A 26,866-nucleotide genomic window follows, 5' to 3' on the forward strand; every position below is an offset into this window, starting at 1 on the left:
GGACTATGAGACGCTGGATCAAATTATATTGCACAGATATCTAAAGTACATCAGAACTGATGTGGTGACTTTACGGAATATTGGTAGAGGAGGACGATATTCATAGGGTATGAGTTGTACAACGATAGAACGTACTGCAAGGAATGGACTTAATCTTCATCACTATCCTCGCTGGACGATGTATCGTCTTCATCCGCACTGAGTTGACCGCCTGCGAATTGATTGAGTGACATGGGTCGTCCAGAGACATTTGCCACTGGTTCAAGATCTGGAGACATTGCTGCCATCAATATATCATCGTCAGATTCTTCTTCGAGTTCAGCTTCCATCTCCCGCCCGAAGGCGTCAAGATCTATCTCTTCCTCCACTGGATCATTGTGAGTGACTTCATCCCAGTCTTCTTCAGAATCCGACTCTGCTGCTGCAGGCTTTGTAGGAGGAGCAGGAGGCACGAAAGAAGGCGTTGTTCCTGGCAAGGCTAGTACGGTTGAGACAGACGGCTTTGGACGTTTCGAAGGGCGAGCGGGGTGACCAAAATCAAGAACCTCTTCCAAGTCGGAATCTTCTCTGTACGTATTGATTTCTCTCTTTGCCTTCGGCACTTCCTTGGGTTTGGGTTTCGGCTTCGGTTCGGACTCATGCTTTTTTGGAGGTGGGGCGGTAGGGCGAGACGCTTTAGGTTTTGGAGGTGGCGGAAGTGGCGAAGGAGCTTTACGAGGAGGTATTTCAATTTCCTCGCCCTCTTCTTCCTCTTCCTCCTCTTGCCTTTGCACCGTGACCTTCGCCAAAATGTCGTCGACGTCGTCCACGGCCTCACCATCAGCATCTGAGAGCCCTAAAAGATCACGTTCTAGCTCTTTCTCCAAATCTCCCGCGTCTTTAAGCTGTGCTGCAGGAGGAGTTGTTGCAGAGGCTGGAAGTCACTAGCATGAATGACGATGCCCGATCAAGCACTAGGTAGACAACTTACGAGACTTTCGAGTAAAGCTGGAGCTGGAAGAAGAGACTTTCTTGTCGTATGTAAAGCCCATGAAGCACTCTACTTTTTCAAGGGTGAATGTCTGGAGCAGTGTCACGAGCTAGATCCAACAGAATACAAGAGAACGGTTACTCACTCCCAGTTCCTCATCATAAATTAGAACACAATCATACTCCTTCACCGGCTGTTCAGTTCCTTTGAAGAGATGGTTTTCGCCCGCCTTTCAAAATCATCAACGAAGGCTCTGAAAGCTGAGCATAGCATATACGCCATACCTGTGTGCTAGGGCGTTCTAAAGTGACACTGGTCGAGTCTTTCCCGCGTTTTACTTCAACCGTTCCAGACCTGCTGGGTTCTATTGACTCAGGCTTGAAATTATCTGCCCCGTGTCTTTCAGCACGCCTAGAAACTGACAATAAAAGGCTTCGTACACCTGAAGGAGTAGAAATCCTTGTCGGGGAGATTAGAGCGCTTCGGTGGAGCTACGCCCTTGCGGGCTTTGAGTGCGCGCCTCAGTGAAGTTCCTATTGCTACGGGGTGTCGGCCTGTTGTGGGCATCCATTGGGTATCTGTAGTCGCCATCGCGTGTCGAGGCTTGACTAGGAGGCGAAAGGAAAGACTTGGATCAATAATAATGCTGAAGCAACGCTGAAGTAAGCTTGGCAGTGTTCATAAACGTTCATTGTTTCCTTGTTGTTTCCCGCGTTGTGGACAAGATAGGTTCGATTCAGGTAGACCTTTCAAACCAACTCGTCTTTACACTGTCAGTAATGCAACATACTGCCCTATGACAATCAAATGTCTTAACTCGATCGCAAGCTCGGATCATATGTTGCTAACGACCAGACGCTTAAATTGAACATTTCGGATCACATGCTTGAGTCATTGACAGCCGCCCTCAGGCTTGTGTAATCGAGTGAAGAGCTGCCTCATGAACATACTTACGACTAGCCACACTTTCAAGACACTTCATGCTCTACCATTTTCAATGCTCCACTTGGCACGAATGTCTACTATTATCATAGCCACCAACGGGGAATCGATGCATCGCAGCCTGTGCTCTGCATGCTGTTGTAGTCGAAGTCGCCACATTGGTCGAAACTTGAAACACTCGAGAAAGGCCGCCGGGTGTCCCCTAGCTCGTCTATTGATGCTTCGCAAAAAAATTCCCCCATAGCACGACAAGGGACGCCGAAGGAACAATGAGAGACGGAATGAGTAGTGGGGCGAGAATTGGGGGTGCCGAGCCTGAGTTGCCAACTGGGTGTAAGTGAGACTCGGAGCACTTGACGGACTGGTGCTGTATACGTACACTGAGCGCTGACGCTAACTCTTGAATGACCTTCATGTCAATAAAGTAATCATTACGCATCATGGTTAACACGCTTATCGTCAAGAGCACCTGCAGTGACGCCGTGAAAGGTCATTTCCGAGTCTGAGGTATTAGTCACGAGTTTCATCTATGCGTGCTAACTTAATCGATGCGCCCGTTCACGCGTCCTCCGGGACTATCATAACCCGCTGAGGCCAACCAAGTGAAGGTCGTGGAATAGACCCCTCAAATTATATCGGTACCTCCTTTGCAAATGATTGTTGGACTCGGAGGCTGAGGCCATCATGGGATCATGCTTAAGTGCCATGATGAATCCCCGTGCCTCCACCGAAGGCTGCGGTATATGGCACAAAATGCAACTCGTGTTTTTCAGCTTGTAGGTTGCCCAATTTGTCATTGATCTTACTTTGTGCCAGCATAATTTACTTATTGGCGATTCTTTTCATAGACCTGGAATTTGTACGTGTATGATATATGTAGGCAATCCTAATAGGCTAATGATAGCTAACGATGGGAAGACCATGATGGTATGTGAAACGATTCGAACTTCCGAAGTAGTGTTTCATCATCCTTCTGGCACTGTGTGAGGCTGTGTTTCATCATATTTGAGAGGTATGCTCCCACTTACATGCTTATCTGCGGAGCAGCTACACAGTCCGAATCACATAACAGATCTAGATCTATGCCATTTACTGGTCTCGTGTCCTTCTGTGGCTGTAGGATATATAGTACGGCGCAAACGTTGCTTTACTTGGAATGGACTCCAGCCCCAGCCAACATTAATGTCTTCCCCAACGCAGGTCCTCATCTCTCAACTTCAACTCGGGAACACATTTGGGGCATTGTTTATTGGGGTCACCTTGGCAGCAATGTTAGTGACCTATCTACTCGCAAAGCTTAGGGCTTCATCGAGCCTTGTCGTCCTAACATATCTCACGGAACAGTCTCTTTGGTCTGAGTAACATTCAAGCTTTCTTCTACTTTCAGACGCACAGGGGCATAGGGATATCATTCCTTAAGCTAGCCGTACGTCGATGCTTCCTCCTCTCAGTTCACTCGTTGATGCTACATTAGGTCGTCTTGCTTTGGTATGTATACTCTCCAGTTGCCATCGTCGAGCGCAGTGAGTTTACGCCCTAACCTGAAATTTAAGGACACTCGATGCTCTGCACCTATTCTTGATAGTCCACTGCGTCTATTATTATTTAGTGGCCCACTACGGGGACATGAGTGTACTCACAGAAATTGTGTGGAGCTTCAAAGTGAGTTTTGTTGTGGCTTCCGTGCGACCTCCACTATGATATTGATGGACTCGTGCAGCTTCAAATAGTCATTGATGTAAGTGGGTTTTCCCATGCATTGCGATTCACCCACAGATCCATTACAGGTTATAATCATCTACGGGGTACATCTGTAAGTTGGAAGTGTACTGTCATTTACAAATTGAAGGATTAATGTGATGCTTTTATTGGTTCGCAGTCTGTACTTTCATCGCATATGGATAGGTAGGCGTTTCCCTATCGAGCCAATGGTTCATCAAGACTGATGCAGTGTACCAGTTGGAAAGGGCCGATCTAGAGTCCTCCCTATAGCGGTGGTGGGTCCAAATCGATGATCACGTATCATGGCATGGATTTTGACGATGCAATATTAGGGCGTAATTGTAACTTTAGGTTCAGGTGAGTTTGTCATTTGGTATTCCTCTTTGCTCGGTTTTGAAAATTTCTTCAGGTGTTGCCATCGGTGAGAATTCAAAGCTCGGTACTTTTGCGGTCGGCTCATCATTGTAATCCAACTTCAGCCCTTATTTGGGCCATGTGAGTCAAACAATGTGTCCATAAATACACAAATTACTGATAGCGAGTAGCTATCAGTGTCATGTGTTCACGGATCTGATAAAAATCGAGTGGTCGACATTCATGTCCTTGGGCACAGTTGCTTTCATCGATTTCGTTATCGCATCATCGCTATGCTATCTCCTCGCTACTTCCCGTACTGGATTCTCTAGGTAAGGAGCGGTCTGTTCGCATCGAGGGATCTGACATACTAACACGGAGTACTTAGCACCGATTCCCTGATCACAAAACTCATGGCTTACATTATCAACACGGGCTGTCTGACGAGGTATTCCTTCTTCCAGGCTAGTCCACATCTTGACTCATATCCCATGTAGCGCGTGTTCACTGACAGCTATGATTACAGTAAGCCTCCGGCGATTGTACTACTCATCTTGTCTCTGAGGTCCTTACAGTGCGCAGTGATGCCGCACAACTTCATTTTCCTCAGCGTTGAATTTTTAATGGCTAAATGTATAACCCAGAGCATTCTCAGAATATTATGCTGACTACTGATCCTTTTTCAGTATACGTCAACTCATTCCTCGCACTTCTGAATGCGCGATCCTACTTGCAGCCCGCCGCCGAAACTGGTCATTCTTCTGAAGTCCACATACGCCACAGTGTCTATCGTCCAGAGTTGAACGTTATGGCGTCCCAAGAGGAGGAATTCCAGGGATCCCGGAAAAATATATTTAAACATCCTGACGATGATGTGATGCATCTTACTCGATCTGCCACAGTTAGTAGTTGCGTTGCTGGCGATGGAAGAGTACTGATTGTTACGCTTTAGCCACAACGGCCCATCGAGGTGACGGTAGAGATGGATTCCCACTCATCAATGTGATGTATCAATACTAGTATGTATGTATGTATCATGTGTCGTCCGCCTCTTCGCGAGATGGGACTCGTCTTTATTAGATTATCGCAGTGTCGGGACAGGAATTTACATAATCCATCATGCTTCCATTTGTGGGTTTCATATATATCACTGCTACCTAGAACCACAAGGAGCTACTACTTGGTTATTCGGCATACATGAGTTTTCATGCGCTTGGATCAACGGGACTCTCGCACATATACCACTAGTGGACTTGCCATCCGCCGCCCCGATGTACAAAACCCTCCTCTACTTCGACGCTGTCCAATTGCAATGTCTCACGCCATCAAGCCACCCGTAAATTGCTATAGACAAAGTTGGAGTTCTTGTGTGATTGAATACACCAAGGAAAAGTATGCGACTAGTCATCATTGCAAGACGCTTCATACTCTGATATCCTCAATACTCCACTTGGGACGAAGGTCTATTGTGTAGTCATCATAGTCACCAGCGAGGAACCGATGCATCGAAGCCCATGCAATCATCGCTGCATTGTCTGTATCAATGATTTTCAAACCCTGTGAATCGGTTGACACATCGAAACGCTGACCTGTGCATAATTCCAGCGGGGGGAAATGGAGCGATATGCGCTCATCAGAGCTGTACTCATCCAGTGCTGCTCGGAGCCTGCGGAAGCTAAGCACGAGAAAGAAAACCGAGCTTTGGAAACTCACCTTTCGCGTAAAAAGATGTTGCTGGCGACCCCACCGCTAACGACGACATCCCTAACATTCACGCCTTTCAGCTCGAGATTTTGCAGGCTCAACGTAAGTTTAGCACAGAGTTGACGGGCCGCGGCTGTCTGGAATGCACGAGCCAAGGCAATTTTATGTGAACTGGACAGAGGTTCGTCCACTGAGAGAAATGTAGCGGTCTACTGAAGATTGTAGGGATGCAAAAGAAAAGGCAAGTCTTCCCGGCATCGGCACGGTGAACGGTGGAATATCAGGTAGGGATTCCAGTTCATCATTTGTCATGCGGCAGAGCTCCTCGAGTGCTGCACCAGGGCCTCTGGTTCCCCAGGACAGGCCAAGTGCTCGGGCTGCCTTGTCAAACGCACGACCAATACTCGCGTCTGCTGTTGTCGCAAGGATCTGGAATGAGGTAGGAGATGAAGCTAAAAGCAGAAGCGTATGGCCTCCAGAGATGAGCAGTGTCAAGAAAGGAAACTTCGGGAGATCCGCAGTTGGAGTCGTGAGCAGGGGGGTCAAGGCGTGTGCTTGCTGAAATTAGATGAAAAAGTGTAGTGCTCAAAAGAAAAATTATGTGCGAACGAACCATGTGGTGGACACCGACAAGAGGCTTACCGAGGGCGGCGGCGAGCGACTTTGCAGCATTCGAGCCCACACTAAGGCAGCCTCCAATTCCTACAAACAACTTACAGGTCAGGAACGTTTGCTGCAGATTTAAAGGGAAGGCGCGGATACCTGGACCTCGCGTGAATGCAATCCCGTCGACATCGTGAATGCTAATATGTGCCTGTTCGAGAGCCATTCTGACAGCACCCGGCTAAAGACTTGAGTCGGAGCAAACAACTTGGGAGAAAGGGACGCATTCACCATGTTACGCTGGTGTGCTTCAATAGCTACAGATGGATGAATGCCGCCGAAACCTTCGTGGCTGATTGATTTGGGGTCAGACAAACATGCGCTGGACACAGAAGGGGCTCACAGATCGTGCTGCTTCACAACAACATTTGAAAGTATTTGACGTGAGGATGTCACGACGGCTGCACAGGTGTCATCCTGCTGAGCTCTCGAAGCCGAGAACAGTAAACGTGCGCCTTCCCGTATGCGCTCGGAACGTCCTATGCGCTAACGAAAATTTTGTTGGTATCGAGTGACAAAAAATATAAGGACTTACCAGTACGAGGTACACTCCTCAGTGCTCGAAGTAATAAGACATCTTGTCTGCGAAGCCCACTTTCGAGAATGGGCATGAAAAGTGGTGTCAAAGGCGTCGGAAGCGTCGTCGGTTTGCTGCTGTTTGTTTGCGTCGGTCTTTATGTTCGATTCTGAGTCTTGCTTGCGTTGTGATCGTCAAGCTTAATGCGCTGAGCAACGTTCAAATTGTCGAGATACTTGTTTCTAATTAATATCATGTCCTCAACGTATAACTCCATCCATTATCGTGCTGAGACTCGCACTCCCAGTCCTTGCTCGTCATGCTAATAGTTCTACTGCCGCTGAATGAACACTCGACCAGAGTGCCTAGTGTTACTTAACTCTAATGGGATCTTCATCAGGCCTCGACTTGAAGACTTCATCACTATCACACATATTATCTCCCCTCAGTGCATGCCCTCAATTCAGAATTCAACTCCAGACGCATCATAAATGCTCATTCCACCAGCATCTGACGGTTCTGATCCCCTTCTTCATTTCTTCGCATTTCCCCTACTTAACTATGGAAAGCGTGTAAGGGCAGAGCGCATCGTCTCCCGTACCCTCCTTTATATTCGCACTCTTACCCGCGCGCCGCCGCTACCTGTCCACCGCCATGCTCTCATCACCGTTTCCCCTGCTGTCAAGTGCATGTCACAGAAGCGCTCAGGAAAGAACGTTGTGAGACTTACCGCACATAAGGCGGGTGTTCATGCTGCATTGGCTGGCAGCAAAATAAGAGAGGGAAGACGGTGGAGGAGCGTTTAGCACAGGAGATTATTGCTGTTGTTAACGGAGATAGCAAAGCTATCACTGAGAAAGGGCTGGCGCGTGGACATGCCATGGTCAATAGGTATGTGCAACATTACGTCGGGTAACTCTCATTGGCACATCGCGCAGGGGCAATACGCTCGTGAAGTGAGGTGAGGATCTTGTATGCTTACTGTATTTCCCCCTTCCTATAATGGACCGCCGAATTCAATGCAGTATGATGGCGTGGCTTCCCGGCTTCTTTAACACGAGGCAACAAATACTGCGCCACTTTCAATGGACTGGGATGCATCAATTGATCGACTTGGCGTTCTCACCAAGGCTGGCATCTTTGAAGTCGCATTTACGCAATTTACGCATGCAGACCCTCTTTATGCCAGATATCACTGCTACTTTCTGATTGGCATTTTCTCATCCAGTTTCTCATTGGCCTTACTTAATTGGCAGACAACGGCCGGTCTGTGCATCTTGCACGGATTTGTGTGCAGTACAAGCAAGTTAGACTTAACTGGCTTTGAACGATCACCATCCTGACATGTGCACTTTCAGTATCGCTGGATCATGATGTGACGTCAATCAACGGTGCACTGGATACACACAAATATCCCGCTGCACGACCGCTCTTCCATCAGGAAGTCACATGCACCGGAGGCTATGCTCATAAGCGAAATATATTTAATCTGCTTGTTCATAATGCGCCAGCCCTCCTGTCTCTGCCTCCCATGACAGCTTCTTCCAAACTGACAGAGAAAAATTGGCATCCATCCAGCCTTCTTGCATATGACACACTTCCGGGTCACCAGGACTTTGACCCGATAATATCTGACGCGAAGTCCACTGCTGATACTGGAACCGATTTCTACGACCGCAGTCTGACGAGTCGCAGATATGCCCTTGTCGGAGTGGCATGCTCATGCATCTTCAGTTGCTCATGCATCGTTGTGGGCATTGTCATTCTGGCTAATCACGGAGTCTTGGGTGTGGTCATGGTCAACACAGCCCCCGTGAATGTGGATGATGTTCGGTTACCCTTGCAGTGGGAGATATTCACCCTGACACTGAACTTAATTATCACGTTATGCACTGAGTCCATAGGCTTCCTATACGGCATCTCATTGCGCTCTGCGCTAGCCTCTGAGTCCCGGCTTCGCTTCAACACCAATCTGCGCCTTCTAACCGCAGCTCGTGGATGGTATAACCCTAACGGCGCTCTGCTTAACGGTATCTCGGCTGTCCTCCTCATTATATCCTACAGTTCGGCCTCACTCGTCGTGTGTCTCGACTCTCCGTCGACACCAACATCAGAAATACTGGACGGTGTTATTGCCTTTACAGAGTTACCTTTCATCATTTTGGGCGTTGCACTCCTTCTTCAAGTGACGATCGCATTGTCAGCGATGCAGGCTGTCAAAATATTGACGTGGAGCTCCTCACCTTTCGACTTGACCGCCGCACTGGTCCACCACACGCGATTGACTCCTGTTACTTTGCGGTGCATGCGTTGTGTATCTGACCCTAGACACGGATGGAGGTCCAGCAAAGCCACGAGAGATACAGCCCTCGGCGTGGCATGCTCACCCTAGCATCCGGAAAGTTGTCATTTTTCTTTGGGTGATCGTTGCAGCATGCGCTGGATGGGCCGCACTCGTCATGTATATCTGGGACAAGTACTTGAGTTACGCGTCCAATGCGCTAACCCCACAAACGTGGTCGTTCTTGCCTAGGTTGCTGTCCAATCAAATTCAGTATTATCTTCAGAATTTCAGTTTTCTACTGTAGATTCTGCTCTTGGTCAACATCGCAGTTGTCCAGGGACCGTTGACACTTGGGCTGCATTGCTCGGAGCTCATCGCAAATGTCATTCGAGACGAAAGACAGTGGAGATGCGCTACCGGAAGGAAAGGACTTCAAGTGGCGATGAACCCGTTGAAGACGATTTTCACTCATCCAATCTGTCTCGTACTTTTCGTCGCGAAGCCTTTCCTGCGTGAGTCATTCTCGTCTAGTATTTTTATTATTAAACACCATCCTCGATGATCACAGACTGGATGTTTGGGCTTGCATTCAACATAACTAACATCGCATATGACGGGCAGCTGGCAGAGTTTTCGATGGCCATGTTCACTACCCAGGTTCGCACTTACTGCCTATGTAAAACTGCTGCGACACCCTCACACCCTCATGCAGATCTGGAACCTGTGCATAGCGTTGTTTATATTTGCCTGTTTCTTCACTTTCGTCGCACTGCGCTGGCCGCGTGGCCCCCAGCCGGCTGCATATGGCCACCTCCAGACGCTCGCCAACCTCGTAGACGAGTGGTCGCCTTTGATGTGGTGGGGACATAAGGAGGACGGAATTCCGTGCTGTCATGCTGGTAGGGTGCTTATATGCTCACAATGGTGCTATTTTGACACTTTTACAAAGGGACGAGCGATCGCCCGCTGCCGGATGTGAAGATGGACTGCATTTATGCTGGTTTCGGTGCTGGGTCTCTGGTACCCCTCTCGTGAGAGGCACTTGCTTTGCTTTTTAAAGGACATTCATTGATCTCTCTTTATACAGAGGAGCTATGTCCACGTCAAGTTGGCGATGCATTCGCGGTGCACACAACTAGCCATGCCGTTGAACGATACATATAATTTCTGCTGCGTTGTAGGTAGTTCATCTTGTACTTATACCATTCATATTTGGGACAGCTTTTAGTGGTCAGAGACACGTTCCATTCGACCTTCAAACAAATGCCGAATTGTTGTGATTTTGGTCGATGACACGTCGTAGGGTTAACTTGCAAAGTTATACTTTAGACCGTTCTGCCCCGAAGTGAGCACCATAACCTAGGATTCAAATGTTTACCAGGTATTCAGTAGAAACATACAATATTCCACGTCCTTGATTTTGATGATCGTCTCCCAAACAGCAAATTGCACGCATTACCCGCACATTCCTTATGTTATATTATCCGGAGTACCATCCAGACGTATTTTCGACTGGTGCAGGTTTCTCTCCGTGGTTACAGTCCGCTCTCTCTTCACAGCAAGTCTTGTTTTCGATGCGACTCTTGCGCACGTGCTGTGTCTGTCTTATTTGGTGGCATAGTTGGGCATTTGCATTCGTATCGACCCAGGGCCTGACCACGTCGTTTTCTCGATCGTGCAGATTTTGAGAGTTTGCTGTACAGACACTGTAGCATGTTCCATCGCTTCCTCTCTTATCGCGCAACGGTTCCTTTCTCTGTGGAGTCGATCCTTCTCTTGTGGTTAAATGAGGGGTTCTTATCCGGAAGTAACGTATCAGGAAAATCTGACCCCCTTAGCTACTCCGGTACTTCGAGCTGCTGCTGAAATTTTGCAAAGTGCGCATTCGGAAGTCTGCCTCAAGGGCGGTTGCGCCCAAGCTATTCTGCGTCATTTCACCCATCACATTGTGAGCTTTCTGGCTTTTCGGGCCAGCATCTGTTGGATCGTCTACTTGTTCAACTCTTGCCTGGTTGCCCCAATAAACGTGGCACGTTGCTCGCTGAAAAGGTGGATCACATGTACTGTGTCAAGGTGTTCCGTGCTTTGCATACCCCTCTTTGTTTTCGGATTTTACTAAATGTTGATGATGCCACCATCGCACAAGTCGGCGGATGGACGGCCGGCATGCACAAAGCAGTCGAAACAGTGTCGCATAGCACCTGAATCCAGGTCTGCGCTGGATGGATGCAGATAAATTACCGGCGTAGATCAATTAGCATGCGAGGGTCTGCTCGAAGTGGCTGACAACCGAAACGACAAACGAGGATTTGTGTTCGGTGGGTGATGGAACCTGATGGATTTACCAGCTTGATTCAACAGCATTCCAAAAACCCGGGAGACGTTTGCAGATTGGTGAAATCCGACTGACAACAGTGATCCCAGCATGCTAGATGTTTTCAGGGACCATGTAAACCTCGATGAGTGAAGTTCAAGATGTTGAGAACAGCAGTTGCACTGAGGATCACTACTAAGCCCTCTTAGTGACAATGCACAATAGGGTTAAACGTTAAACGTATACTTCGTGTGAGATAGTGCTTGGTTACGAACAAATCACCAGACATGCAAGGCGAGCACATGGGATGGCACGGGAGGCCAGAAATTGAAAGAGGTTCACATAATAGGATGAATCTAACAGTTGGCTTGAGATAACCGTGCGGAGCACGGTCATCTACAATGTTGCGTGACGTGCAGATTCAAAACAACACCAAAGAAATCTGACTCATTATGGTACCAAAGGCGACCTGACACAGTGACGTCATGAAATCCGGAATATACCATTCTCACGGGTGTCCCGCCATTCTAGTCTCTGTGTCGTGCGTGCGGTCCACCCTTTATCGAAAATTGTAAACAAAGCTGAGATTTCATCTGCGGAGCTTTGATTCATCATACCCAGTGAAAATCGACAAAATACAGGTAGATATACGTAGATAGAAGCCTAAAAAAATAATCCCTATGAAAAATATCGATACCGTTTGACCTCTTTTGACAAATGAGACTTTTCGAGACGCAAAAAGAAAGACATCGAGAGAAAATTTAGATGTTTAGATGCGATTCTCGCTGCACAGATATCCATTTACATACGAATTTATCACGCGATTTGTTACAAAAACAGATCTAATGAGAGCAAATAAGATTATCTGTAGGTATCGCCAGGGTTAGGGTGGTATCGCAAGCATTACTAGATTGGGTATCGCTGCGCCTAGTGCGCCATCCCGCCCTCCCCGCCCTCCCCGCCCCCTCCCCGCCATCCCGCCCACTATTCATCCTGGTTGTCGTCTGCTTGAGCCAGTCCTGTGGCAGACAGCTATAGAACATGCGGTCAGTACATGTGATAGCAATGCAAAAAACACTCACCCGAACAGCTGCTTTGCGCTTGTATAACTAGTGTGATTGTAGACAGGTTAGTTAGATGTTAATAAAAGAAAATTAAACGAACCTCTTTGTCAGCTGTAGACAACCTATTCCAGTAAGTAGCGAAGACACTGGCTGGTTCCTTTTGATGGCCGTTTGACTGCCACTCGAGGGCGCAAAGATTCCTAGACAGATAGTAATGAGCTTAATTACTGAAAAATATGGAATAGGACTCACCGCGCCGTGATCTTGGGGCTCACACGCATCGGCTTGGTACTCGGCTGTCGCTTCTTGATGGCATCAGCCTTCGAGTCGATCGTGTTAGCATTGACGAGTTCCATTTTCACAGCGAGTGAAGCCAGATTCAATAGGTGCCGCCGGTGGTTGTTGGTCTGGCTGTGCGACACCTTGAGAACCACGAGGTTGGTCGGAATTTTGGTCCTCTTCTAGAAGCACCTCATCAGGAAGCCGATTGTCAGGAAGCGCCTCAGGTATGGTGTCATACTCGAGGCCATCATACTGATAAAAATCTAGATAATATTAAATTCTCGATCATGATCGAGAAGAAGGACTCGTACCTTCATGAGCGTCATCAGGGTGGGGGTCAGGCTGTTCAGAAATATGTGAGTGAGCCTCTGGAATAAAACAATCGGACTTACCTCAGATGTATGCACTAGTTCTGGGCTGTCAGAACGTCCCTTTTTCTGATTTATAGGTCCCCCACCATCGAGATCTTCCTGAGGCCTCTTGCTGGACGAGGATGCAGCTGGTGGAGGGGTGCGTCGAAGATCTGGTGATGGGAGATCTGGCGCAATGCTCAGAGCGATCGGAGGAAGGAAGATTGATGTGCATCTGCTGGGCTTATGTCTGAAGTAAGTAGCTTTGGAAACACGTAAATTCCTCCCGCCTGTTTTACGAAGACAGGATTTACAGTCGCACACATGGATGATAGTGCCATCGTCGAGTCTGTGCACGCCAGCTTCCATAGAGTCCATGATATGCCTTACGGTTTTGCAGATTCGGACTTAGTGATATTAATATTGAAATTGGCGATCTGATCTTAGCTTGCCCGTGCACATTGCAAAGTGCATGTGATCTTTGCTTATTGTATGTTTTTTTACCTTTGCAAAGATTCTTGACATTTTGCAGACAATTTCATTTTTGACGTCTCGAATTTATTGAATTTCTATCTATCTCGTTTGGTACTTAGCTATGTATCTACATGTATCTACCTGTATTTTGTCGATTCTCACTGGGCATCATACACATTCCGAAAGATATGTAACGACCCTCGTCGCTGGCGCAAGGAACAACGATGGAAATGGATCATTCTTACTCAGTGCGTTACTGTAAATATATGCTTCACTCGAAGTTGACCTTATTTTCCAGTTCAACCATCGCATCATGCGTTTGTACCGTATCAGCCGTTAAAGCAAGGACTGTGTTGCTTCTTACTGGGGAACTTCTAATCGACACAGGACACCAACAAGGCACGATGTCCTATGCGCAATACTACACAACAGAAACCAGCATCTACTATGTACGAGACGAAGACTTGTGAAAACGAAAATGCAGGACAACCTCAATTGAAGAGAGTGCGCCAGGACAACGAAGCGAGTACATCTTGAGTAGTATAAGAAGTCGAACGAAAGTTGGGAAAGCACGATGGCGTATCTTGCATTGCATCTATATCTCGATGTCGATTATTCGTAGGGTCCCAAATAAAAAGGCAATCGCTCCGCACGGTCACAAGTCGGCAACGCCGACGCCTAGTAAAAGTAATGAAATTGGTCCAGCACTAATATGCACATAGTGAAAAGAATATACAAACCGTATGATCCGAGTCGCTACGATTTGTTCAACGGTGTCTATAATAGCTTGAACACGTGTGGACGTGATACGTATCTGCTATGATTTTCTACTCAGTAGATCATACGCGCCTTCGTCCATTGTCCAATCTGTGTGCACCATTCGGCCATCCCTCCCACAGAATCGCTGGCACGCTGCCAGTGAGACCGCAACCACTGCAGAATTACTGGCCTTCTCAAAAAATTCCAAGTTCTCTGAGTCATTACAGATCGCTGTGCCACCGATCAAATGATGAGCAAGTGCCACATCACAGTGATGGACTGCGGTGCTATTCAGGATAATATTTTTGTCAGGACGCCAGTGGGACATGGGCACGGCGATTGAGCTCCTCTGGCAATCACATGTACGAGCAAAGAAGCGTGTTGATCGTGGCATGCTTTGATGGGTTGTACTCTCGCGGTCTAAGTTTATGCTACATGCTACCATGAACCAACCCTAAGGTAGTCGTGAAATTATTCGACATAGACACCCGCAAGTACTTGACCGACACCTTGTCATCTAGATCATACATCGCTTGCACCGAGGAAGTCATTCAGAGGAAATTATAGCTCGTTGACCACCAGACATCCGATATGTCTGTACCACCGCCGTCCACCGGTCAGCCGAGGTGTGTTCCTGCTTCCTAATCTGACTCGAGATTTATTGGCCACTAAATGGATCACCAGGATTGCGACTTAGTTTTCTTAATCTTGTTATATATATGGGATTCTGAAGGCTAATGCACCAATACGATACGAACCTCTGTCCACTGATATATCAGCACTATAGCGATACAATCCGAATCATATACCCGATCTGAATTGATGACATTCACTGGTCTCGTGTCCTTCTGTGGCTGCAGGATATATAGTACGGCGCAAACGTTGCTTTACTTGGAATGGACTCCAGCCCCAGCCAACATTAATGTCTTCCCCAGCGCAGGTCCTCATCCCACAACTTCAACTCGGGAACACATTTGGGACACTGTTTATTGGTGTCACCTTTGCAGCAATGTTAGTGACCTATCTACTCACGAAACTTAGGGCTTCATCGAGTCTTGTCGTCCTAACATATCTCACGGAACAGTCTCTTTGGTCTGAGTAACATTCAAGCTTTCTTCTACTTTCAGACGCACAGGGGCATAGGGATATCGTTCCTTAAGCTAGCCGTACGTCGATGCTTCCTCCTCTCAGTTCACTCGTTGATGCTACATTAGGTCGTCTTGCTTTGGTATGTATACTCTCCAGTTGCCATCGTCGAGCGCAGTGAGTTTACGCCCTAACCTGAAATTTTAGGACACTCGATGCTCTGCACCTATTCTTCATAGCCCACTGCGTCTATTATTATTTAGTGGCCCACTACGGGGACATGAGTGTACTCACAGAAATTGTGTGGAGCTTCAAAGTGAGTTTTGTTGGGGCTCCGTGCGACCTCCACTATGATACTGATGGACTCGTGCAGCTTCAAGTAGCTATCGATGTAAGTGGGTTTTCCCATGCATTGCGATCCACCCACAGATCCATTACAGGTTATAATCATCTACGGGGTACATCTGTAAGTTGGAAGCGTACTGTTATCTACAAATTGAAGGATTAATGTGATGCTTTTATTGGGTTGCAGTCTGTACTTTCGTCACATATGGATAGGTAGGTGTTTCCTATCGAGCCAATGGGTTACCGAGACTGATGCAATGTACCAGTTGGAAAGGGCCGATCTAGAGTCCTCCCTATAGTGGTGGTGGGTCTAAATCGATGATCACGTATCATGGCATGGATTTTGATGATGCAATATTAGGGCGTAATTGTAACTTTGGGTTCAGGTGAGTTGTTCATTTGGTATTCCTCTTTGTTCGGTTTTGAAAATTTCTTCAGGTGTTGCCATCAGTGAGAATTCAAAATTCGGTACTTTTGCGGTCGGCTCATCATTGTAATCCAACTTCAGCCCTTATTTGGGCCATGTGAGTCAAACAACGTGCTCCCTAACTACATGAATTGCTAATAGCTAGTAGCTATCAGTGTCGTGTGTTTACGGATCTGATTGGACTCGAGTGGGCGATATTGATGTCCCTGGGCACAGTTGCTTTTATCGATTTCGTTATCGCATCATCGCTATGCTATCTCCTCGCCACTTCCCGTACTGGATTCTCTAGGTAAGGAGCGGTCTGTTCGCATCGAGGGATCTGACATACTAACATGGAGTACCCAGCACCGATTTCATACTCGCAAAGCTCATGGCTTACATTATCAACACGGGCTGTCTGACGAGGTATTCCTTCTTCCAGGCTAGTCCACATCTTGACTCATATTTCATGCAGCATGTGTTCACTGACAGTTATGATTACAGTAAGCTTCTACTGATTGTACTGCTCATCTCGTCTCTGATGTCCTTACAGTGCGCAGTGATGCCGCACAACTTCATTTTCCTCTGCTTTGAATTTTTAATGTCTAAATGTATAACCCAAAGCATTCTCAGAATATTATGCTGACCACTGATCCTTTTTCAGTATACGTCAACTCATTCCTTGCACTCCTGAATGCGCGATCCTACTTGCAGCCCGCCGCAGAAACTGGTCATACTTCTGAAGTACACATACGTCACAGTGTCTACCGTCCAGAGCGGGACGTTATGGCGTCCCAAGAGGAGGAATTCCAGGGATCCCGGAAATTCATAATTAAACATCCTGACGATGATGCGATGCATCATACTCGATCTGCCACGGTTAGTAGCTGCGTTGCTGGCGATGGAAGAGTACTGATTGTTACGCTTTAGCCACAACGGCCCATCGAGGTGACGGTAGAGATGGATTCCTACTCACCAATGTGATGTATCAGTATTAGTATGCATGTATCATGTATTGTCTGCCTTTTCGCGAGATAGGACTTGTGAGTCTTTATTTGATTATCGGATTCGCAGTGTCGGGACGGGAATCTACGTAGTTCATTATGCCTCTATTTGTGTTTCATATACCATTACTACCTAGGACCACAAGGAACTACTACTTAGTCATTCGGTTTCATGCGCTTGACTCTCGTACACAGACCACCAGTGGACTCCACCCCAATGGACAACCTTCCTCCACTAACGTGGGAGTCCTTGTGATTGAATACATCGAGGAAGAGCATACGACTAATCATACCTGCAAGACGCTTCATACTCTGATATCCTCGATGCTCCACTTGATACAAAGGTCTACTAAATAGTCATCATAATCACCAGCGAGGAACCGATGCATCGAAGCCCATTCAATCATCACTGCATTGTCTGTATCGAATTTCAAACCCTGTGAATCGATCGGCATATTGAAGTGCTGACTTGTGCACAATTCCAGCGGGGGGAAATGGAGCAATGTGCGCTCATCAGAGCTGTACTCATCCAGTGCTGCTCGGAGCCGAGCACGAAAAAGACAACTGACTTCTAGAAACTCACCTTTCGCGTAAAAAGATGTTGCTGGCAACTTCGCCGCTAACGACGACATCCCTGACATTCACGCCTTTCAGCTCGAGATTTTGCAGGCTCAACGTAAGCTTGGCACAGAGTTGACGGGCCGCAGCTGTCTGGAATGCATGGGCCAAGGCAATTTAATGTGAACTGGATAGAGGTTTGTGCAGTATGTACTCAGAAGGGGGCTCACAGATCGTGCTGCTTCACAACGTTTGAAAGCATTTGACGTGAGGATGTTACGACGGCTGCACAGGTGTCATCCGCTGAGCTCTCGAAGTCGAGAACAGTAAACGTGCGCCTTCCTGTATGTACTCGGAACGTTCTATGCACTAACGAAACTTTTTTGGTATTGAGTGACAAAAAATATAAGGACTCACCAGTACGAGGTACATCCCTCAGTGTTTGAAGTAGTAAGACATTCTGTCTATGAAGCTCACCTTCGAGAATGGGCATGAAAACTTGTTGTGCTGAGAGCGTCGGGAGCGTCGTCGGTTTGCTGCTGTTTGTTTGCGTCGGTCGAGGCCAATCGCCATGTTTAGAATCTTTGTGTTACTACTATGGATTCTTTGCTTTCGGCTCTCTTCGTGATCATCTCAGTGACATGTGCTTAGCAACGTTTAACGTGTCGAGGTACTTGTTTCTATTATGTCAACGCACACCTCCATCTATTATCATGTTGAGACATGCCCGCGTTCCCAGTCCTTGCTCGTCGTGCTAATAGTTCTACTGCCGATGAACGAACACTCAACCAGAGTGCCTAGTATGACTTGACTCTCCAATGAGGTCTTCATCAGGTCTCAACCTACAGACTTCATCGTTATCAGATATATCATTATCTCCCTCCATGCCCCCAAGCCAGATTTCAACTCCAGACGCTTCACAAATGCTCCTTCCGCCAGCATCCGACACCATTCTTCATTTCCTCCCATCTTTCCTGTTTAACCATGGAAAGCGTGCAAGGGTAGAGTGCGTCGTCTCCCGTACCCCCTCTATATTCATGCTCTTACTCGCGCGCTGCTGCTGCCTATCCTCTGCCATGCTCTCATCACCGCTTCCCCCGCTGTCAAGCGCATATCACAGAAGCGCTCAGGAAAGAACATTGTGAAACTTGCCACACTTACAGAAACATAAAGGTGGTTGTTCATGCTGTATTGGCTGCCAGAAAAACGAGTGGGAAGATGGTGGTGGAGTGTTTAGCACGAGAGATTATTGCTGTTGTTAATGGGGACAGGAAAGTTATTACTGATAAAGAGCTGGCACACAAATGAGCTATGGTCAATAGGTATGTGCAACATTGACATCGGTTAACTCTCATCAACGTATCGCGCAGGGGCAATGTATTCGTGAAGTGAGGATCTCGTACGTTTACTGTATTTTTCCCCTTGTAATGTCAGATCGCCGAATTCAATGCAGTATAATGGTTCCCCAGGTTCTTTAATGCGATGCAGCAAATACTACACCATTTTCAGTACTTCTGAACTGGTACCAGCCAGAAGCGCTCTCCGATCTGGTCCTAAAGTGCCTTGTTAGTAATCTTCCTGCCATTAGCAAATTTGTGGAGCTCTTCGTACACTTGTTGATGAACAGAAGCTCCACGATAGTTCGAGGTTCGAAGTTCGTTAAATGATTTATGCCGCTACATGTCAACGCAGCTTTCACAGGGTCCTCACCACTTAATTCTTGTCTGCTTCTCCATCAAATATCGCATCCAAAACCAGGTTACGACTAGGTGTAGTGCTCTGACCCATTAGAGGAGGGCTTTTTCTCTGACGAGGGCCACACATATTCAGCTTCCCACCATTGGCGACCACTGTCCTCAGCGGTCACTAATGCATCCTGGAGTGTTCGTGGAGGGAAGTGAGAGCAATAAGGGGATGAACGTGTCGCGGAATCCTGTACCAGTGTCGCTTTGGAGCTCATTGAATGCCACTAGTCGTCCCACAGACCATTTAAACGAGGGTTTGACTACCAGAAACAAATTTATCACGCCTGGGATGCATTAATCACCAACTGGACATTCTCACCAAGGTGAGTATCTTTGAACGTGCATTTGCGTTACTTTCGCACTACTACCTTCCGATGATTCACACCTGCAAACTTATTTGACTTCTATTTCTGTTTCTAACTGGCCTTACTTAACTGATAGACAACGGTCGGTCTGTGCATCTTGCAAGGATATGTGTGCAGTACAAGCAGGTCTGGCTTGACTGGCTTTCAATGATCACCATTCTGACACGTGCACTTTTAATATTGCCGTACAGCAATGCGATATAAATCAACAGTGCACTGGATACACATAAATGCCGCGTCGAACGACCACTTTTCTATCAAGGAATCAGATGCACCAGAAGCTATGGTCATCAGATTAAATCTGCGTGCCCATCGTATCAAAACGCATTCGTCGTATGAATTTCTATTTTACATCACAATCGCTCTTTGCTGCACATGTTCCACACATGCACTTTTTGTTCTCCGTTTCAACAGGTTTCTCTTATTCTGGCATACCCAGAACGAACTCTTCTCGATCTCTCAATCCGAATACTGAGGTGTGTATTAGCATTTAGCGACACATATTTTCATTCTAACTACCTACATAGTTCTCTTTTCATTCATAGGTATGTACTGCCGTAGTATGAGTTTCTCAATCCGAAGACTAAGTTCTCCTTTCTTTCTAGTCCGAGCCTCTTTCATTTGAGACTGGTCTTCCTGTGTCTGCCTCCCATGGCAGCTTCTTCCAAACCAGCAGATGAAAGTTCGCATTCATATAATGCACTCCCGAATGACCAGGGCTTTGACTCAATGATATCTGATACGAAGTTCACTGCTGATACTAGAACTGATTTCTACGACCGCAGTTTGACGAGTCGCAGATATGCCCTTGTCGGAATGGCATGCTCAAGTATCTTCAGTTGCTCATGCATCGTTGCAGGCATTGTCACTTTAGCCACTCATGGAGTCCCCGGAGTGACCGTGACCAAGTTGTCCGTGCATAATGATAATAATCAGTTACCGCTGCAGGGGGAAATATTGGCCCTGGCACTTAACTTCATCGTCATGTTATGCACCGAGTCCATTGGCCTCGTACACAGTATCTCATTGCGCTCTGCACTAGCCTCAGAGTCCCGACTTCGTTTCAACACCAATCTGCGCCTTCTGACTGCAGCTCGTGGATGGCATAACCTAATGGCACCCTGCTTAATGGTATCTCGGCTGTCCTCCTCATTATATCCTACAGCTCGGCCTCACTCATCGTATGCCTCGACCACTGAACCAACGCCACAATGGTTAGCACCACCTGATAATTTTATTGCCTTCGCAGGGTTACCTCTCATCGTTTTGGGTGTCGCACTCCTCCTCCAGGTGGTAATCGCATTGTCAGGGATGCGGGCTGTCAAAATATTGACGTGGAGCTCCTCACCTTTCGACTTGACCGCCGCACTGGTCCACCACACGCAATTGACCCCCGCTACTTTGCGGTGCATGCGCTGTGTCTCTGACCTAGACACCAATGGAGGTCCAGTGAAGCCACCAGAGATACAGCCTTCTGCATGGCATGCTCACCCTAGCATCCGGAAGGTTGTCATTTTTCTTTGGGTGATTGTTGCGGCATGCGCTGGATGGGCCACACTCATGATGTATATCTGGCACAATTCTCCCGGCGACGATTCAATGTCCCCATATGCGCTGACCGCACATACGTGGTCGTTCATCCCCGATTTGAAACACGGGAAGGTCAATTATGTCACGTATACGATGCCAGGTATCAATCTTGAGGCGTGGATTCTGATGTTTGGCAACATGGCAATTGTCCAAGGACCATTGACCCTTGGGTTGCATTGCTCGGAGCTCATTGCGAATGTCATTCGAGACGAAAGACAGTGGAGATGCGCTACCAGCAGGAAAGGACTCAGCACGGCGACAAACCCAGTGACGACAATTTTCACCCATCCGATCTGTCTCATACTTTTCGTCGCGAAGCCTTTCCTGCGTGAGTAATTCCCGTCTAGTATCTTTTATAGGTGTTATTGACAACCATCCTCGATGATCACAGACTGGATGTTTGGGCTTTCACTCCAAATATATACCGACGCTGCTTATGGGAAACTAGGTATATTGTTGGTAGCCATGTGCACTCCCAGGTTCGCACTTACTGCCTACGTAAAGCTGCTATGACATCCTCACCCTCGTGCAGATCTGGAACTTATGCATAGCATTGTTTATATTTGCTTGTTTGTTCACTTTCGTCACACTGCGCCGGCCGCGCGGTCCCCAGCCAGCTGCATACGGCCACCTCCAGACGCTCGCCAATCTCGTGGATGAGTGGTCGCCTGTGATGTGGTGGGGACACAAAGAGGACGGAATTCCGTACTGTCATGCTGGTAAGGTACTTATATGCTCGCAATATCACTGCTTTGACACTTTTACAAAGGGACGAGCGATCACCCACTACCGGATGTGAAGATGGACTGTGTTTATGCTGGTTCCGGTGCTGGGTCTCTGGTACCCCTCTCATGAGAAGTACTTGTTTTTCTTTTTTCAAAGGGTTCAATGATACGCGTACAATTTTTATGCTGCTTGCTGCGCTGTAGGTAGTGACATTACTCCAGCTCGGACTTTATAATACCATGATGGATGATTGGTACAAATCTATATGAGCTGTAGAGGATGGAATATGAATCAGAAGTGTACAGGTGGGGCTGTGAATGCCAGTGAAATTGGCGGACATTAAAGAATCAGGGTCTTGGTAGGATCGTATCACATCGTACGTACTACTTGCTGTAGTAGGCATGTAGTAGGTCTGTATGTAGTGACCGACGAACAAATCATTATCAACAGTGTATCTGAGATCTGAACGTACATCATGATTGATAACAACTGCATAGGAAAGGGTCTTGACCTGAAGTAGGATGACCATGACATACCCTGAACTTAAACATCCATGAAAACGAGACTGCGAATTGTCTGAAACAGTCATGATCTCCTCAAAATCTCCTACAAATATTGAGATTCAAAGTCAACATTCATCGTTCTGCTGTTTCAGAGTGTGCTTATCGAGTCCACTACCGTAATACACAACACCAATTCTCTTCGCAACGGGAACAGATCGGATACGAAGAAGTCATTGTCAAATGGCAATCTGAATATCAAACTGTGCCATATGTTGACGTCAGCAAGCTCAAGAACATCACCATTGATCCATAACCTTGTTTGAGCCAAACCTCAGCATCAAATGTTCTGCTTGCGAAAGATACCGAACACTAACGACGGATATGAAACACTGTTGACTATCAGTTGAGCAGGCAAGTTGATACAAGGCAGTCGCGGGTTGCAGATCACGTAAAGGGCAAAATCATTCGATGTACACCAGTGGGTGAGGGAAATTGCCATAGTGGGAGAATATGGCACGTCTTTGTGTAATCCGTAAACCTGCATCAATGTGGCCTGAGTATCGTAGTTTGAATGCGTGACTGGCAAGACTTACCATTAAATCCTGTACTGCTCTGCCACAACTCATTATCTCCGACGACAAAGGCAACTTCAATGTTTGCAGGGCAGGTATGAAGATGACAAAAGTCGTGTCATGAGGACGCAGGATTAATGTTGAAACGACAACCAGATTTTGTGGAAAAAAAATGTCGGAGGCGGGATGCGAGCAACAAGAGTGAAGAAACAGGTGCTGCCCAGGTCGGTGTGCAAACCAAGGCTGAAATCTGGGATGGTGCGTGAATAAGTTAGCTGGTGGATATGATATGGCATTGGCTGTTCAGTGATGATTGCAACATAGGTCGAGCTATAGAGTCTGGGGTCACTTCATTGTGAGTTCCGTAAGGGTGTTCTCCGGGACTTTGTTTGCTCAGAGTTTGAAGTTGATGAGTTACTAACGCCATGGAATATGGGCGTAGAATAAAGCTGAAAGTACTAAGAAGCCAGCATATGCATCAAATCGATCATGCTTGCTCTCGGAAGGGCACATATATGGCAATTGGATCTAACCCTAGAACAGGATTTTGATTCACCTCAGAACAATATCACACAACCACTGCTTAGCACCGCTCCTGCATCACTCTCTACCAGTGATAAGCTTACGCTTAGCCTGTTTTAATGCAATATAACGACCCTATACCCTGATAAATACCGCGTCACATGGCCGTTTTTCCATCATGAGGTCGCACCATGCACCAGGGGCTGTGGTCGTAAGTGAAATATATTTAATCTGCGTGTCCATAATGCCCACATGCACTGTTCATCCCCAACAGGTTTCTCTTATTCCAGCATCCCCAGAACGATCTCTCCTCAGTCTCTTGATCCGAATACTGAGGTGAGTATTAGCATTTACCGATACTGATTTTCATTCTCACTACCTACATAGTTCTCCTTTCGTTTCTAGGTATGCATAACCATAGTACGAGTCTCTCAATTCGAAGACTGAGCCATCCTTTCATTTCTAGTCCGAGCCTCTCTTCATTTGAGACTAGCCTTCCTATTTCTGCCTCCCATGGCAGCTTCTTCCAAACCGGCAGATGAAAGTTCGCATCCATACGACGCACTCCTGAATGACCAGGACTTTGACTAGATGATATCTGATGCGAAGTTCTCTGCTGATACTAGAACCAATTTCTACGACCGCAGTCTGACAAGTCGGAGATATGCCCTTGTCGGAATGGCATGCTCAGGTATCTTTGGCTGCTCATGCATCGTTGCAAGCATCATCACTTTAGCCAATCAAGGAGTCTTCGGAGTAACCAATGTGACAAACTACTCTACATATTTGCCTGGTTCCTGGTTGCCCATGAAGAGGGAGATATTGGCCCTGGCACTCGACTTAATCGTCACATTGTGTACCGAGTCCATAGGCTTTGTACACGGTATTTCATTGCGCTCTGCACTAGCCTCAGAGTCTCGGCTTCATTTCAACACCAATCTGCGCCTTCTGACCGCAGCTCGTGGATGGTATAACCCTAACGGCGCCCTGCTTAACGTCATCTTGGCTGTCCTCCTCGTCATATCCTACAGCTCGGTTTCATTCATTGTATGTCTCAACACTCCAAGCTCTGACTCGAGTGACCTGAGTGAGAGTGTTGCCATTGTGGGGTTACCTCTCCTCATTTTGGGCATCGCACTCCTCCTCCAGGTGATCATCGCATTGTCAGCGATGCGTGCTGTCAAAATATTGACGTGGAGCTCCTCACCTTTCGACTTGACTGCCGCACTGGTCCACCACACGCAATTGTCCCCTGTTACATTACGGTGCATGCGTTGTGTGTCTGACTTAGACACGTTTGGAGGTCCAGCGAAGCCATCAGAGATACAGCCCCTGCGTGGCATGCTCACCCTAGCATCCGGAAAGTTGTGATTTTTCTTTGGGTGATCGTTGCAGCATGCGCTGGATGGGCCGCACTCGTCATGTATATGTGGAATAACTATTCGGAACCGTGGGGCGGTTTTCAGTGGACATCCTTCCTCACCTGGCAGTCCAATGGCATCCAGTATCCTATACCAGGTGTTGATCTTGAGGTGTGGATTCTGCTCTATGTCAACATGGCAGCTATCCAGGGGCCATTGACACTTGGGCTGCATTGCTCGGAGCTCATCGCAAATGTCATTCGAGACGAAAGACAGTGGAGATACGCTAGTACCCGAAAGAAAGGACTTACGACAGCGACGAACCCAGTGAAGACGATTTCCAGTCATCCGATTTGTCTCATCCTTTTTGTCGCAAAGCCTTTCCTGCGTGAGTTATTCACGCCTCATTTTCTTTATCGGTGTCATTGAACACTGTCATCAACGATCACAGACTGGATGTTCGGGCTTGCAATCAGACTTAAGCGCTGAGGTACGCCATAGGCCTGATTACAAGCCTGTACAGGCATTAACAGCGCCGTAGACGGGCAACTGGCCGGCTTGGGGGTATCTATGTTCACTGCCCAGGTTCGCACCTACCGCCTATGTAAACTGCTACGACATCCTCATGCCCTCCTGCAGATCTGGAACTTATGCATAGCGCTCTTCATATTTGCCTGTGTCTTCACTTTCGTCGCACTCCGCCGACCGCGTGGCCCCCAGCCGGCTGCATACGGCCATCTCCAGACACTCGCCAACCTCGTGGACGAGTGGTCGCCTGTGATGTGGTGGGGACACAAGGAGGACGGAATTCCAGTACTGTCATGCTGGTAGGGTACTTATGTGCTCACGATGATGCTGCATTGACACTTTCACAAAGGGACGAGCGATCACCCGCTGCCGAAAGTGAAGATGGACTGCGTTTATGCTGGTTCCGGTGCTGGGTCTCTGGTACCCCTCTCGTGAGAGGTACTTGCTTTGCTTTTCAAGGACATTTTTTAATTTCTCTTTGTAAATAGAGGAACTATATTCACATCAGGCTGGCGATGCATTGACGGGCACACAACTAGCCATGCCATTGAATGATACACATGCAATTTTTATGCTGCTTGCTGCAGTTGTCGATAGTTTGTCTTAACATTGCTCTAGCTTGGACTTTAACGCATGAATGGACAAATCTATATGAGCTGTGGAGGATATGTTGAGTTGGAATAAGTGCACAGGTGAGCTGTGAATATGAGTGAAATTGGCCAACATTAAAGAATCCACTGCAGAAAAAGGCAGATTATGTCGGCGACAGATGTGGCAAGAATCTACAGATCTGTAGCAGACTCGTGCGAGATTTTTGTCAGGTTTCTCGCTACTGTAATGTCAAACGATTGGTCGCAATTTTCATGTATCTGTGTCTCATTTCACATAGGTTCGTGTATAACTTGTTCGCTCTATAGTCCTCAACCACCTATCCCACAATACCCTGTAGGTATAATATATCAATATCTAGTATTGTAGAAGGCTGATATTATATCAGAGCCTGTGGTCCATAGACCATGATGTATCAACTCCCCCACCTTTCCTGCTGCCTGTCCCATGATCATCAGACATCCAATGATAAAATTGTATAGGTATATAAAGAATTGCAATGAGTAAAATAGCTACATTAAGTGCAATATTGATAAGTTACATTGTG

At 47.2% G+C, this 26,866-nt stretch overlaps 13 protein-coding genes across 13 annotated transcripts; 7 read left to right on the forward strand and 6 right to left on the reverse strand.

The window, feature by feature from the left end:
• Positions 1–66: 66 nt before the first annotated feature.
• On the reverse strand, positions 67–1,668 carry BJ212DRAFT_957999 (RNA polymerase II transcription elongation factor-domain-containing protein). The gene is made up of 5 exons (XM_041344452.1): positions 1,411–1,668; positions 1,255–1,358; positions 1,116–1,199; positions 971–1,061; positions 67–913 (listed from the first exon to the last, which is right to left on the reverse strand). The coding sequence occupies exons 1-5, from the start codon at positions 1,559–1,561 to the stop codon at positions 150–152; spliced, it is 1,194 nt and encodes a 397-aa protein (XP_041186585.1). The 5' UTR covers positions 1,562–1,668; the 3' UTR covers positions 67–149.
• A 1,844-nt stretch (positions 1,669–3,512) lies between these two features.
• Positions 3,513–5,486, forward strand: BJ212DRAFT_1469815 (uncharacterized protein). The gene is made up of 14 exons (XM_041339007.1): positions 3,513–3,574; positions 3,633–3,650; positions 3,700–3,725; positions 3,792–3,817; positions 3,872–3,909; positions 3,967–3,991; positions 4,044–4,055; positions 4,114–4,129; positions 4,180–4,320; positions 4,377–4,436; positions 4,486–4,513; positions 4,564–4,621; positions 4,675–4,889; positions 4,941–5,486. The coding sequence occupies exons 1-14, from the start codon at positions 3,539–3,541 to the stop codon at positions 4,992–4,994; spliced, it is 753 nt and encodes a 250-aa protein (XP_041186586.1). The 5' UTR covers positions 3,513–3,538; the 3' UTR covers positions 4,995–5,486.
• Positions 5,411–7,038, reverse strand: BJ212DRAFT_1581179 (glycoprotease family-domain-containing protein; the record flags this gene model as incomplete). The annotated part of the gene is made up of 8 exons (XM_041342295.1): positions 6,891–7,038; positions 6,699–6,834; positions 6,587–6,647; positions 6,455–6,536; positions 6,306–6,394; positions 5,957–6,250; positions 5,702–5,901; positions 5,411–5,654 (listed from the first exon to the last, which is right to left on the reverse strand). Exons 1-8 carry the CDS (start codon positions 6,964–6,966, stop codon positions 5,411–5,413), a joined length of 1,182 nt encoding a protein of 393 aa, XP_041186587.1. The 5' UTR covers positions 6,967–7,038.
• Positions 7,030–9,576, forward strand: BJ212DRAFT_1581180 (uncharacterized protein). Its single transcript, XM_041342296.1, has 4 exons — positions 7,030–7,591; positions 7,642–7,763; positions 8,129–8,178; positions 8,231–9,576. Exons 1-4 carry the CDS (start codon positions 7,364–7,366, stop codon positions 9,262–9,264), a joined length of 1,434 nt encoding a protein of 477 aa, XP_041186588.1. The 5' UTR covers positions 7,030–7,363; the 3' UTR covers positions 9,265–9,576.
• On the forward strand, positions 9,359–10,372 carry BJ212DRAFT_957103 (uncharacterized protein). The gene is made up of 4 exons (XM_041344451.1): positions 9,359–9,668; positions 9,725–9,813; positions 9,869–10,187; positions 10,244–10,372. The coding sequence occupies exons 1-3, from the start codon at positions 9,599–9,601 to the stop codon at positions 10,133–10,135; spliced, it is 426 nt and encodes a 141-aa protein (XP_041186589.1). The 5' UTR covers positions 9,359–9,598; the 3' UTR covers positions 10,136–10,187; positions 10,244–10,372.
• Positions 10,373–12,449: 2,077 nt separating this feature from the next.
• On the reverse strand, positions 12,450–13,249 carry BJ212DRAFT_1395978 (uncharacterized protein; the record flags this gene model as incomplete). Its single annotated transcript, XM_041337195.1, has 5 exons — positions 13,227–13,249; positions 12,787–13,172; positions 12,635–12,734; positions 12,553–12,579; positions 12,450–12,502 (listed from the first exon to the last, which is right to left on the reverse strand). Coding segments are annotated over exons 2-5 (275 nt in total), but the record flags the coding sequence as incomplete, so codon positions are not given.
• On the reverse strand, positions 12,450–13,720 carry BJ212DRAFT_1591162 (uncharacterized protein). Its single transcript, XM_041342509.1, has 6 exons — positions 13,209–13,720; positions 13,128–13,158; positions 12,787–13,079; positions 12,635–12,734; positions 12,553–12,579; positions 12,450–12,502 (listed from the first exon to the last, which is right to left on the reverse strand). The coding sequence occupies exons 1-3, from the start codon at positions 13,542–13,544 to the stop codon at positions 12,871–12,873; spliced, it is 576 nt and encodes a 191-aa protein (XP_041186591.1). The 5' UTR covers positions 13,545–13,720; the 3' UTR covers positions 12,450–12,502; positions 12,553–12,579; positions 12,635–12,734; positions 12,787–12,870.
• Positions 13,721–15,321: 1,601 nt separating this feature from the next.
• BJ212DRAFT_1487010 (uncharacterized protein) lies at positions 15,322–17,220 on the forward strand (the record flags this gene model as incomplete). The annotated part of the gene is made up of 16 exons (XM_041341203.1): positions 15,322–15,410; positions 15,484–15,565; positions 15,614–15,627; positions 15,693–15,801; positions 15,859–15,876; positions 15,926–15,951; positions 16,018–16,043; positions 16,097–16,134; positions 16,192–16,216; positions 16,269–16,280; positions 16,339–16,354; positions 16,406–16,546; positions 16,603–16,739; positions 16,797–16,847; positions 16,901–17,115; positions 17,167–17,220. The coding sequence occupies 16 exons, from the start codon at positions 15,322–15,324 to the stop codon at positions 17,218–17,220; spliced, it is 1,053 nt and encodes a 350-aa protein (XP_041186592.1).
• A 258-nt stretch (positions 17,221–17,478) lies between these two features.
• Positions 17,479–18,167, reverse strand: BJ212DRAFT_1396005 (uncharacterized protein). Its single transcript, XM_041337196.1, has one exon. It carries the CDS (start codon positions 17,879–17,881, stop codon positions 17,546–17,548), a length of 336 nt encoding a protein of 111 aa, XP_041186593.1. The 5' UTR covers positions 17,882–18,167; the 3' UTR covers positions 17,479–17,545.
• On the reverse strand, positions 18,020–18,405 carry BJ212DRAFT_1396006 (uncharacterized protein). Its single transcript, XM_041337197.1, has 2 exons — positions 18,216–18,405; positions 18,020–18,167 (listed from the first exon to the last, which is right to left on the reverse strand). The coding sequence occupies exons 1-2, from the start codon at positions 18,289–18,291 to the stop codon at positions 18,025–18,027; spliced, it is 219 nt and encodes a 72-aa protein (XP_041186594.1). The 5' UTR covers positions 18,292–18,405; the 3' UTR covers positions 18,020–18,024.
• A 166-nt stretch (positions 18,406–18,571) lies between these two features.
• On the forward strand, positions 18,572–19,053 carry BJ212DRAFT_1396010 (uncharacterized protein). The gene is made up of 2 exons (XM_041337198.1): positions 18,572–18,804; positions 18,919–19,053. Exons 1-2 carry the CDS (start codon positions 18,617–18,619, stop codon positions 18,941–18,943), a joined length of 213 nt encoding a protein of 70 aa, XP_041186595.1. The 5' UTR covers positions 18,572–18,616; the 3' UTR covers positions 18,944–19,053.
• Positions 19,054–20,559: 1,506 nt separating this feature from the next.
• Positions 20,560–22,353, forward strand: BJ212DRAFT_1487011 (uncharacterized protein; the record flags this gene model as incomplete). Its single annotated transcript, XM_041341204.1, has 4 exons — positions 20,560–21,826; positions 21,890–21,953; positions 22,003–22,217; positions 22,268–22,353. The coding sequence occupies 4 exons, from the start codon at positions 20,560–20,562 to the stop codon at positions 22,351–22,353; spliced, it is 1,632 nt and encodes a 543-aa protein (XP_041186596.1).
• Positions 22,354–23,999: 1,646 nt separating this feature from the next.
• BJ212DRAFT_1549517 (uncharacterized protein) lies at positions 24,000–26,745 on the forward strand (the record flags this gene model as incomplete). Its single annotated transcript, XM_041341896.1, has 11 exons — positions 24,000–24,032; positions 24,096–24,157; positions 24,209–24,226; positions 24,448–24,868; positions 24,971–25,086; positions 25,113–25,570; positions 25,706–25,767; positions 25,822–26,009; positions 26,060–26,141; positions 26,219–26,306; positions 26,329–26,745. The coding sequence occupies 11 exons, from the start codon at positions 24,000–24,002 to the stop codon at positions 26,382–26,384; spliced, it is 1,584 nt and encodes a 527-aa protein (XP_041186597.1). The 3' UTR covers positions 26,385–26,745.
• Between the last annotated feature and the right edge of the window lie 121 nt (positions 26,746–26,866).

Source organism: Suillus subaureus (assembly GCF_016647635.1).
Source record: "Suillus subaureus strain MN1 chromosome Unknown BJ212scaffold_66, whole genome shotgun sequence".
In the NCBI taxonomy this organism is placed as follows: Eukaryota; Fungi; Basidiomycota; class Agaricomycetes; order Boletales; family Suillaceae; genus Suillus; species Suillus subaureus.